The 11,423-nt window shown below is 48.2% G+C and overlaps 1 protein-coding gene across 50 annotated transcripts in view; it reads left to right on the top strand.

Moving 5' to 3' along the window:
* LOC127926745 (NIPA-like protein 2) overlaps positions 1–10,663 on the top strand; it is a 51,464-nt gene extending 40,801 nt beyond the window's left edge. The window contains exons 8-12 of one of the 50 annotated variants that reach the window (XM_052512252.1): positions 226–314; positions 1,001–1,050; positions 1,437–1,486; positions 1,937–1,986; positions 2,087–2,236. In XM_052512252.1, coding sequence (XP_052368212.1) covers positions 226–314; positions 1,001–1,050; positions 1,437–1,486; positions 1,937–1,949 — 202 coding nt within the window. In that variant the 3' untranslated portion in view covers positions 1,950–1,986; positions 2,087–2,236. Of the gene's footprint in view, positions 1–225; positions 315–364; positions 615–664; positions 693–900; positions 1,101–1,436; positions 1,487–1,536; positions 2,037–2,086; positions 2,249–2,472; positions 2,594–2,658; positions 2,687–5,090; positions 5,155–8,259; positions 8,358–10,215 lie in introns of those variants that run through there. The other 49 variants (XM_052512253.1, XM_052512249.1, XR_008125007.1 and 46 more) reach the window with 49 other exon arrangements.
* The last annotated feature ends 760 nt before the right edge of the window (positions 10,664–11,423 follow it).

The raw sequence follows: 11,423 nt of genomic DNA, 5'->3' as shown, positions 1-11,423 counted from the left end.
TGTGTGATGGGATGATGCTCCGGTAGTATGATGGATGAGTCCACCGTGTGAAGGGATGATGCTCCGGTAGTATGATGGATGAGTCCACTGCGTGATGGGGCGATGCTCCGGTAGTATGATGGATGAATCCACTGTATGATGGGATGAAGCTCCGGTAGTATGATGGTCATATCATTCACATGGCCCTCAGAGGCCTCTCTTTAATCTGTCCTTCGCTGTTCTCAGGTTCCTTAATCAAGCCATGAAGATGTTTGACGCCACGGAGGTCGTCCCCATCAACTTTGTGTTCTTCACTGCCAGTGCCATTACAGCAGGTACGTTGTTTAACCAGAACTCAGCTAATTGGCCAGTGCCATTACAGCAGGTACGTTGTTTAACCAGAACTCAGCTAATTGGCCAGTTCCATTACAGCAGGTACGTTGTTTAACCAGAACTCAGCTAATTGGCCAGTGCCATTACAGCAGGTACGTTGTTTAACCAGAACTCAGCTAATTGGCCAGTTCCATTACAGCAGGTACGTTGTTTAACCAGAACTCAGCTAATTGGCCAGTTCCATTACAGCAGGTACGTTGTTTAACCAGAACTCAGCTAATTGGCCAGTTCCATTACAGCAGGTAAGTTGTTTAACCAGAACTCAGCTAATTGGCCAGTTCCATTACAGCAGGTACGTTGTTTAACCAGAACTCAGCTAATTGGCCAGTTCCATTACAGCAGGTTTAACCAGAACTCAGCTAATTGGCCAGTTCCATTACAGCAGGTTTAACTAGAGCTCAGCTAATTGGCCAGTTCCGTTACCGCAGGTACGTTGTTTAACCAGAACTCTGCTAATTGGCCAGTTCCGTTACCGCAGGTACGTTGTTTAACCAGAACTCTGCTAATTGGCCAGTTCTGTTACCGCAGGTACGTTGTTTAACCAGAACTCTGCTAATTGGCCAGTTCCATTACAGCAGGTACGTTGTTTAACCAGAACTCAGCTAATTGGCCAGTTCCATTACAGCAGGTACGTTGTTTAACCAGAACTCAGCTAATTGGCCAGTTCCATTACAGCAGGTACGTTGTTTAACCAGAACTCAGCTAATTGGCCAGTTCCATTACAGCAGGTACGTTGTTTAACCAGAACTCAGCTAATTGGCCAGTTCCATTACAGCAGGTTTAACCAGAACTCAGCTAATTGGCCAGTTCCATTACAGCAGGTTTAACTAGAACTCAGCTAATTGGCCAGTTCCGTTACCGCAGGTACGTTGTTTAACCAGAACTCTGCTAATTGGCCAGTTCCGTTACCGCAGGTACGTTGTTTAACCAGAACTCAGCTAATTGGCCAGTGCCGTTACAGCAGGTACGTTGTTTAACCAGAACTCAGCTAATTGGCCAGTTCCGTTACCGCAGGTACGTTGTTTAACCAGAACTCTGCTAATTGGCCAGTTCCGTTACCGCAGGTACGTTGTTTAACCAGAACTCAGCTAATTGGCCAGTGCCATTACAGCAGGTACGTTGTTTAACCAGAACTCAGCTAATTGGCCAGTGCCGTTACAGCAGGTACGTTGTTTAACCAGAACTCAGCTAATTGGCCAGTTCCATTACAGCAGGTACGTTGTTTAACCAGAACTCAGCTAATTGGCCAGTTCCATTACAGCAGGTACGTTGTTTAACCAGAACTCAGCTAATTGGCCAGTGCCATTACAGCAGGTACGTTGTTTAACCAGAACTCAGCTAATTGGCCAGTTCCATTACAGCAGGTACGTTGTTTAACCAGAACTCAGCTAATTGGCCAGTTCCATTACAGCAGGTACGTTGTTTAACCAGAACTCAGCTAATTGGCCAGTTCCATTACAGCAGGTACGTTGTTTAACCAGAACTCAGCTAATTGGCCAGTTCCATTACAGCAGGTACGTTGTTTAACCAGAACTCAGCTAATTGGCCAGTTCCATTACAGCAGGTACGTTGTTTAACCAGAACTCAGCTAATTGGCCAGTGCCATTACAGCAGGTACGTTGTTTAACCAGAACTCAGCTAATTGGCCAGTTCCATTACAGCAGGTACGTTGTTTAACCAGAACTCAGCTAATTGGTCAGTGCCATTACAGCAGGTACGTTGTTTAACCAGAACTCAGCTAATTGGCCAGTGCCATTACAGCAGGTACGTTGTTTAACCAGAACTCAGCTAATTGGCCAGTTCCATTACAGCAGGTACGTTGTTTAACCAGAACTCAGCTAATTGGCCAGTTCCATTACAGCAGGTTTAACCAGAACTCAGCTAATTGGCCAGTTCCATTACAGCAGGTTTAACTAGAACTCAGCTAATTGGCCAGTTCCGTTACCGCAGGTACGTTGTTTAACCAGAACTCTGCTAATTGGCCAGTTCCGTTACCGCAGGTACGTTGTTTAACCAGAACTCAGCTAATTGGCCAGTTCCGTTACCGCAGGTACGTTGTTTAACCAGAACTCAGCTAATTGGCCAGTTCCATTACAGCAGGTACATTGTTTAACCAGAACTCAGCTAATTGGCCAGTTCCATTACAGCAGGTACGTTGTTTAACCAGAACTCAGCTAATTGGCCAGTTCCATTACCGCAGGTTTAACCAGAACTCAGCTAATTGGCCAGTTCCATTACAGCAGGTTTAACTAGAACTCTGCTAATTGGCCAGTTCCATTACAGCAGGTACGTTGTTTAACCAGAACTCAGCTAATTGGCCAGTTCCATTACCGCAGGTTTTACCAGAACTCAGCTAATTGGCCAGTTCCATTACAGCAGGTACGTTGTTTAACCAGAACTCAGCTAATTGGCCAGTTCCATTACAGCAGGTCCGTTGTTTAACCAGAACTCAGCTAATTGGCCAGTTCCATTACAGCAGGTACGTTGTTTAACCAGAACTCAGCTCATTGGCCAGTTCCATTACAGCAGGTACATTGTTTAACCAGAACTCAGCTAATTGGCCAGTTCCATTACAGCAGGTACGTTGTTTAACCAGAACTCAGCTAATTGGCCAGTTCCATTACAGCAGGTACGTTGTTTAACCAGAACTCAGCTAATTGGCCAGTGCCATTACCGCAGGTACGTTGTTTAACCAGAACTCGTCCGGGTTTAGGGGAGGGTTTGGCCCAGCGTCGTCCGGGGTTAGGGGAGGGTTTGGCCCAGCGTCGTTAGGGGAGGGTTTGGCCCAGCGTCGTCCGGGGTTAGGGGAGGGTTTGGCCCAGTGTCGTCCGGGGTTAGGGGAGGGTTTGGCCCAGTGTCGTCCGGGGAGGGTTTGGCCCAGTGTCGTCCGGGGAGGGTTTGGCCCAGCATCGTCCGGGTTAGGGGAGGGTTTGGCCCAGCATCGTCCGGGTTAGGGGAGGGTTTGGCCCAGCATCGTCCGGGTTAGGGGAGGGTTTGGCCCAGCGTCGTCCGGGTTAGGGGGGTTTGGCCCAGCGTCGTCCGGGGTTAGGGTTTGGCCCAGCGTCGTCCGGGGTTAGGGTTTGGCCCAGCGTCGTCCGGGGTTAGGGTTTGGCCCAGCGTCGTCCGGGGTTAGGGTTTGGCCCAGCGTCGTCCGGGGTTAGGGTTTGGCCCAGCGTCGTCCGGGGTTAGGGTTTGGCCCAGCGTCGTCCGGGGTTAGGGTTTGGCCCAGCGTCGTCCGGGTTAGGGTTTGGCCCAGCGTCGTCCGGGGTTAGGGTTTGGCCCAGCGTCGTCCGGGGTTAGGGTTTGGCCCAGCGTCGTCCGGGGTTAGGGTTTGGCCCAGCGTCGTCCGGGGGTTAGGGTTTGGCCCAGCGTCGTCCGGGGTTAGGGTTTGGCCCAGCGTCGTCCGGGGTTAGGGTTTGGCCCAGCGTCGTCCGGGGTTAGGGTTTGGCCCAGCGTCGTCCGGGGTTAGGGTTTGGCCCAGCGTCGTCCGGGGTTAGGGTTTGGCCCAGCGTCGTCCGGGGTTAGGGTTTGGCCCAGCGTCGTCCGGGGTTAGGGTTTGGCCCAGCGTCGTCCGGGGTTAGGGTTTGGCCCAGCGTCGTCCGGGGTTAGGGTAGGGTTTGGCCGGGAGGGGGCTTTACTTGGCTCATGGCGCTCTAGCGACTCCTTGTGGCGGGCCGGGTGCCTGCAGGTCGAACTTCAGTCGAACGGCGTTTCCTCCGACACATTGGTGCAGCTGGCTTCTGGGTTAAGCGGGCAGGTGTTGTGAAGTGTGGTTTGGCGGGTCATGTTTCAGAGGACACGTGACTCGACCTTCGCCTCACGAGCCCGTTGGGGAGTTGCAGCGATGAGACAATAAGTTGGAGGTAAAATAATCACTCTGCCTGGCTCGCTCTGTTTTCCCATCTCCGGAGGACTCATATTTGTTGTTCTGTGACTCTGCCAGGCTAACTCCGTGCAACTCCACTGAAAACCTAAAAGAGCCAAAGATTGCATCCCAAATGGCACCCTATTCCCTAGATAATAATAATAATAATAATATAATATATGCCATTTAGCAGACGCTTTTATCCAAAGCGACTTACAGTCATGTGTGCATACATTCTACGTATGGGTGGTCCCGGGATCGAACCCACTACCCTGGCGTTACAAGCGCCATGCTCAACCAACTGAGCTACAGAAGGACCACATTCTTCTAGATAGTACACTACTTCCTATGGGCCCTGGTCAAAAGTAGGGCACTAAATAAAGACACGGATGGCATTTGGGGACGCATCCCAAAATGTTTCATGGTCTGGTGCTCCACACTAATTAGAGTTTATCCTCTAGATATGGACAGCTGCCCCTCTCTCTCTGTCTCTCTCTCTCTCTCCCTCTCCCTCTCTGTGTCTCTCTCTCTGTCTCTCTCCCTGTCTCTCTCTCTCTCTGTCTCTCTCTCTGTGTCTCTCTCTCTCTCTGTCTCTCTCTCTCTCTGTGTCTCTCTCTCTCTCTCTCTGTCTCTCTCCCTCTCTGTGTCTCTCTCCCTCTCTGTGTCTCTCTCCATCTCTCTCTCTCCATCTCTCTCTCTCCCTCTCTCTCTCTCCCTCTCTCTCTCCCTCTCTCTCTCTCTCTCTCCCTCTGTCTCTCTCTCTCTCCCTCTCTGTGTCTCTCTCTCCCTCTCTGTCTCTCTCTCTCTCTCTCATGTTGTTTTGGCTTGGTGTTAACCTACTTTTCTTTTGCAGGAATAGTATTTTACCAGGAATTCCAGGGCTTGGCTTTGCTCAATATTTTAATGTTTCTCTTTGGGTAAGTAGTATGTACTGTATTTTTAAGAATACAGGCCTTGACATTCCACCTGAATACGGGCCTTGACATTCCCTCTGAATACGGGCCTTGACATTCCCTCTGAATACGGGCCTTGACATTCCCTCTGAATACGGGCCTTGACATTCCACCTGAATACGGGCCTTGACATTCCACCTGAATACAGGCCTTGACATTCCACCTGAATACAGGCCTTGACATTCCACCTGAATACGGGCCTTGACATTCCACCTGAATACGGGCCTTGACATTCCACCTGAATACGGGCCTTGACATTCCACCTAAATACGGGCCTTGACATTCCACCTGAATACGGGCCTTGACATTCCACCTGAATACGGGCCTTGCCATTTCCACCTGAATACGGGCCTTGCCATTTCCACCTGAATACGGGCCTTGCCATTTCCACCTGAATACGGGCCTTGCCATTTCCACCTGAATACGGGCCTTGACATTCCACCTGAATACGGGCCTTGACATTCCACCTGAATACGGGCCTTGACATTCCACCTGAATACGGGCCTTGACATTCCACCTGAATACGGGCCTTGACATTCCACCTGAATACGGGCCTTGACATTCCACCTGAATACGGGCCTTGACATTCCACCTGAATACGGGCCTTGACATTCCACCTGAATACGGGCCTTGACATTCCACCTGCATACGGGCCTTGACATTCCACCTGCATACGGGCCTTGACATTCCACCTGAATACGGGCCTTGACATTCCACCTGAATACGGGCCTTGACATTCCACCTGAATACGGGCCTTGACATTCCACCTGCATACGGGCCTTGACATTCCACCTGAATACGGGCCTTGACATTCCACCTGAATACGGGCCTTGACATTCCACCTGAATACGGGCCTTGACATTCCACCTGAATACGGGCCTTGACATTCCACCTGAATACCGTGACGTCCAGAGTCGGGGCTGGGGATACTCTTTTCAGTCCCTGGATCTGGTTACTCTTAGTGGAGTTTAGTACACCGTCCCAGTGAACTCTTAGTGGAGTTTAGTACACCGTCCCAGTGAACTCTTAGTGGAGTTTAGTACACCGTCCCAGTGAACTCTTAGTGGAGTTTAGTACACCGTCCCCGTGAACTCTTAGTGGAGTTTAGTACACCGTCCCAGTGGAGTTTAGTACACCGTCCCAGTGGAGTTTAGTACACCGTCCCAGTGGAGTTTAGTACACCGTCCCAGTGGAGTTTAGTACACCGTCCCAGTGGAGTTTAGTACACCGTCCCAGTGGAGTTTAGTACACCGTCCCAGTGGAGTTTAGTACACCGTCCCAGTGGAGTTTAGTACACCGTCCCAGTGGAGTTTAGTACACCGTCCCAGTGGAGTTTAGTACACCGTCCCAGTGGAGTTTAGTACACCGTCCCAGTGGAGTTTAGTACACCGTCCCAGTGGAGTTTAGTACACCGTCCCAGTGGAGTTTAGTACACCGTCCCAGTGGAGTTTAGTACACCGTCCCAGTGAACTCTTAGTGGAGTTTAGTACACCGTCCCAGTGGAGTTTAGTACACCGTCCCAGTGGACTCTTAGTGGAGTTTAGTACACCGTCCCAGTGAACTCTTAGTGGAGTTTAGTACACCGTCCCAGTGAACTTAGTGGAGTTTAGTACACCGTCCCAGTGAACTCTTAGTGGAGTTTAGTACACCGTCCCAGTGAACTCTTAGTGGAGTTTAGTACACCGTCCCAGTGAACTCTTAGTGGAGTTTAGTACACCGTCCCAGTGAACTCTTAGTGGAGTTTAGTACACCGTCCCAGTGAACTCTTAGTGGAGTTTAGTACACCGTCCCAGTGAACTCTTAGTGGAGTTTAGTACACCGTCCCAGTGGAGTTTAGTACACCGTCCCAGTGAACTCTTAGTGGAGTTTAGTACACCGTCCCAGTGAACTCTTAGTGGAGTTTAGTACACCGTCCCAATGAACTCTTAGTGGAGTTTAGTACACCGTCCCAGTGAACTCTTAGTGGAGTTTAGTACACCGTCCCAGTGAACTCTTAGTGGAGTTTAGTACACCGTCCCAGTGAACTCTTAGTGGAGTTTAGTACACCGTCCCAGTGAACTCTTAGTGGAGTTTAGTACACCGTCCCAGTGAACTCTTAGTGGAGTTTAGTACACCGTCCCAGTGAACTCTTAGTGGAGTTTAGTACACCGTCCCAGTGAACTCTTAGTGGAGTTTAGTACACCGTCCCAGTGGACTCTTAGTGGAGTTTAGTACACCGTCCCAATGAACTCTTAGTGGAGTTTAGTACACCGTCCCAATGAACTCTTAGTGGAGTTTAGTACACCGTCCCAGTGGACTCTTAGTGGAGTTTAGTACACCGTCCCAGTGGAGTTTAGTACACCGTCCCAGTGAACTCTTAGTGGAGTTTAGTACACCGTCCCAGTGAACTCTTAGTGGAGTTTAGTACACCGTCCCAGTGAACTCTTAGTGGAGTTTAGTACACCGTCCCAGTGAACTCTTAGTGGAGTTTAGTACACCGTCCCAGTGAACTCTTAGTGGAGTTTAGTACACCGTCCCAGTGGAGTTTAGTACACCGTCCCAGTGGAGTTTAGTACACCGTCCCAGTGAACTCTTAGTGGAGTTTAGTACACCGTCCCAGTGGAGTTTAGTACACCGTCCCAGTGAACTCTTAGTGGAGTTTAGTACACCGTCCCAGTGAACTCTTAGTGGAGTTTAGTACACCGTCCCAGTGAACTCTTAGTGGAGTTTAGTACACCGTCCCAGTGAACTCTTAGTGGAGTTTAGTACACCGTCCCAATGAACTCCAGAGACCGTATCACTCCTGAGGGTTGGGGCGGCAGGGTAGCCTAGTGGTTAGAGCGTTGGACTAGTAATCGAAAGGTTGCAAGTTCGAATCCCGAGCTGAATCCCTGAACAGTCAGTTAACCCACTGTTCCCAGGCCGTCATTGAAAATAAGAATTTGTTCTTAACTGACTTGCCAAGTTAAATAAAGGTAAAATAAAATAAAAAAGGGTTCAGATGACTCCAAAATTGTAAACACTGTGATTCCAACTCCTTGATTTTAGAATGATACCCAACATAACCTTCTCTCTGAACTCCTCCTCCAGCTGCCTGCTCTCATTCATTGGAGTCTTCCTGATAGCCAGAGACAGACCCAAGATCAAGACTGAAAACATTACCTTTATAGCCATGGGGAAAATACCAGGTAACTATATACTAATATACTAATAAACGAGTTGCATTTAACTATATACTTCTCCTACAACAAATAGAAATGGATGAGAGCATTAGTAACATCTTGATTTAATATCCAAGACGAGATTTACTGGAGGACCGGAGTTGGGCTGTTGGGGTACTGGAGGACTAGGGGTTGGGCTGTTGGGGGTACTGGAGGACTGGGGTTGGGCTGTTGGTTACTGGAGGACTGGAGTTGGGCTGTTGGGGGTACTGGAGGACTGGGGTTGGGCTGTTGGGGGTACTGGAGGACTGGGGTTGGGCTGTTGGGGGTACTGGAGGACTGGGGTTGGGGGTTACTGGAGGACTGGGGTTGGGCTGTTGGGGTTACTGGAGGACCGGGGTTGGGCTGTTGGGGTTACTGGAGGACCGGGGTTGGGCTGTTGGGGTTACTGGAGGACCGGGGTTGGGCTGTTGGGGTTACTGGAGGACCGGGTTGGGCTGTTGGGGTTACTGGAGGACCGGGGTTGGGCTGTTGGGAGGTACTGGAGGACTAGGGTTGGGCTGTTGGGGTTACTGGAGGACCGGGGTTGGGCTGTTGGTGGTACTGGAGGACTAGGGTTGGGCTGTTGGGGGTTACTGGAGGACTGGGGTTGGGCTGTTGGGGTTACTGGAGGACCCGGGTTGGACCGGGGGCTTAGTGTCTTACCCTACAGTAAACCTGTTCAGACATCTCTCAATAGCCAGGAGGTGAGGTTAATGTGCATTATCCCCAGCAGCAGAATAACATGGTGAATGTACATTATCCCCAGCAACAGAATAACATGGTGAATGTGCATTATCCCCAGTAACAGAATAACATGGTGAATGAGTGTACATTACCCCAGCAACAGAATAACATGGTGAATGTGCATTATCCCCAGCAACAGAATAACATGGTGAATGTGCATTATCCCCAGCAGCAGAATAACATGGTGAATGTACATTATCCCCAGCAACAGAATAACATGGTGAATGTGCATTATCCCCAGCAACAGAATAACATGGTGAATGTGCATTATCCCCAGCAGCAGAATAACATGGTGAATGTACATTATCCCCAGCAACAGAATAACATGGTGAATGTGCATTATCCCCAGCAACAGAATAACATGGTGAATGTGCATTATCCCCAGCAACAGAATAACATGGTGAATGTGCATTATCCCCAGCAGCAGAATAACATGGTGAATGTGCATTATCCCCAGCAACAGAATAACATGGTGAATGTACATTATCCCCAGCAACAGAATAACATGGTGAATGTACATTATCCCCAGCAACAGAATAACATGGTGAATGTACATTATCCCCAGCAACAGAATAACATGGTGAATGTACATTATCCCCAGCAACAGAATAACATGGTGAATGTACATTATCCCCAACAGCAGAATAACATGGTGAATGTACATTATCCCCAGCAACAGAATAACATGGTGAATGTACATTATCCCCAGCAACAGAATAACATGGTGAATGTGCATTATCCCCAACAGCAGAATAACATGGTGAATGTGCATTATCCCCAACAGCAGAATAACATGGTGAATGTACATTATCCCCAGCAACAGAATAACATGGTGAATGTACATTATCCCCAGCAACAGAATAACATGGTGAATGTGCATTATCCCCAGCAGCAGAATAACATGGTGAATGTGCATTATCCCCAGCAGCAGAATAACATGGTGAATGTACATTATCCCCAACAGCAGAATAACATGGTGAATGTGCATTATCCCCAACAGCAGAATAACATGGTGAATGTGCATTATCCCCAGCAACAGAATAACATGGTGAATGTAGACCACCTCTCTAATGATCTATATGTCTCGTCTCTGCTACAGGGAGAAAATGTAAGGACAAGGTCCAGCCGGAGGCTAAAAGCAACGCGTACGGATCTCTGGCAGCTAAACTCATGTGTAACAAACCTGGCCCACAGGACGACTCCTAATATCAGCCACACCTGTCTGTCTGTGTACAGAGACTACCTGTGTCAACACTACACATCTCTCTCCTGGGTTGCCAGACTGACTGACTACAGGGACAAAGTGAGAGCACTGTCTCCATTAGCAAAATTCCCAGATTTTCCAGAAATCCGTGTATCTTCTAACTCGATCCTGATTCCAGGAGACTTTGCTGAAGCAGGATTTCTGGGAAAAACCTGGATATCTTTGGGAAGGTTACAATTGTCAGGGAATTGAACTCTGTTGCTACAGATACTGAGGAGACGTCTCAGGATCGAACCCAAATGCACTACAGACACAAATAAAACTTTATTTAATTCTCAAGGAACCACCTGATATTCTCTGTTAATACGAAAGCAACTGTTGGATCGAGTTTCTGATGAGATGGTTTCAATCATTGATTTGTTAATAAACTGGAATGTGATATTTAAAGTGGTTCTCGAGCTCCTGGCTGGTAAAAGAGGCTCACCAGCGCACTCTACTGGTCGTAACAAGAATTACTATTTAAATGTGTGGGTTTTTTTTTAAACGGCAGACGTTCTTTGTTTAAGCAAATAAATACGGACCAGGCTTCGGGAAGGATGGCCTCAGGACTACAGACAACTACAGCTTCACCCTTTCTCAAATCAAAACGTCATTTTCTGAATTGCATTTCAAAGAGCAGTGGTGTAATGCAGTTTAACTGACAGGTATGGCTGAGCCAACGTCTTCAACTCACCTCAGGTAACCCTCACCTCCATTTTGAATCATATATTTAGTGACAATGGACTTAAGCAAAAGTATATCGGTAAGAAAAACACTAATTTTATTTTGACGACTTAAAAGTACAAATGATCTATCAATGTTAGACAATTTATCTTGGTAATAAAAAAAATGAAAACATTTTAAACTCATGAGAGTAGAAAGCCAGCTCAGTTTTATTAGTCGTATGTACGGGATATATTGTCCACAATGCTTACTGCAGGCTCCTACTTCACAACAACAATAATAGATACAAATAGGAGCATAACGTAAAAGTCTCGGTAGAATAGGAAACATTCTAGAATCAGTAGAATACAGGAAGGCACAATATAATAGTCTAACAGCAG

Source organism: Oncorhynchus keta, unplaced genomic scaffold, assembly GCF_023373465.1.
Source record: "Oncorhynchus keta strain PuntledgeMale-10-30-2019 unplaced genomic scaffold, Oket_V2 Un_contig_8159_pilon_pilon, whole genome shotgun sequence".
NCBI classification, from domain to species: Eukaryota; Metazoa; Chordata; class Actinopteri; order Salmoniformes; family Salmonidae; genus Oncorhynchus; species Oncorhynchus keta.
Note: the sequence above shows the minus strand (reverse complement) of the source record. Positions and strands in the feature narration are given on the sequence as shown.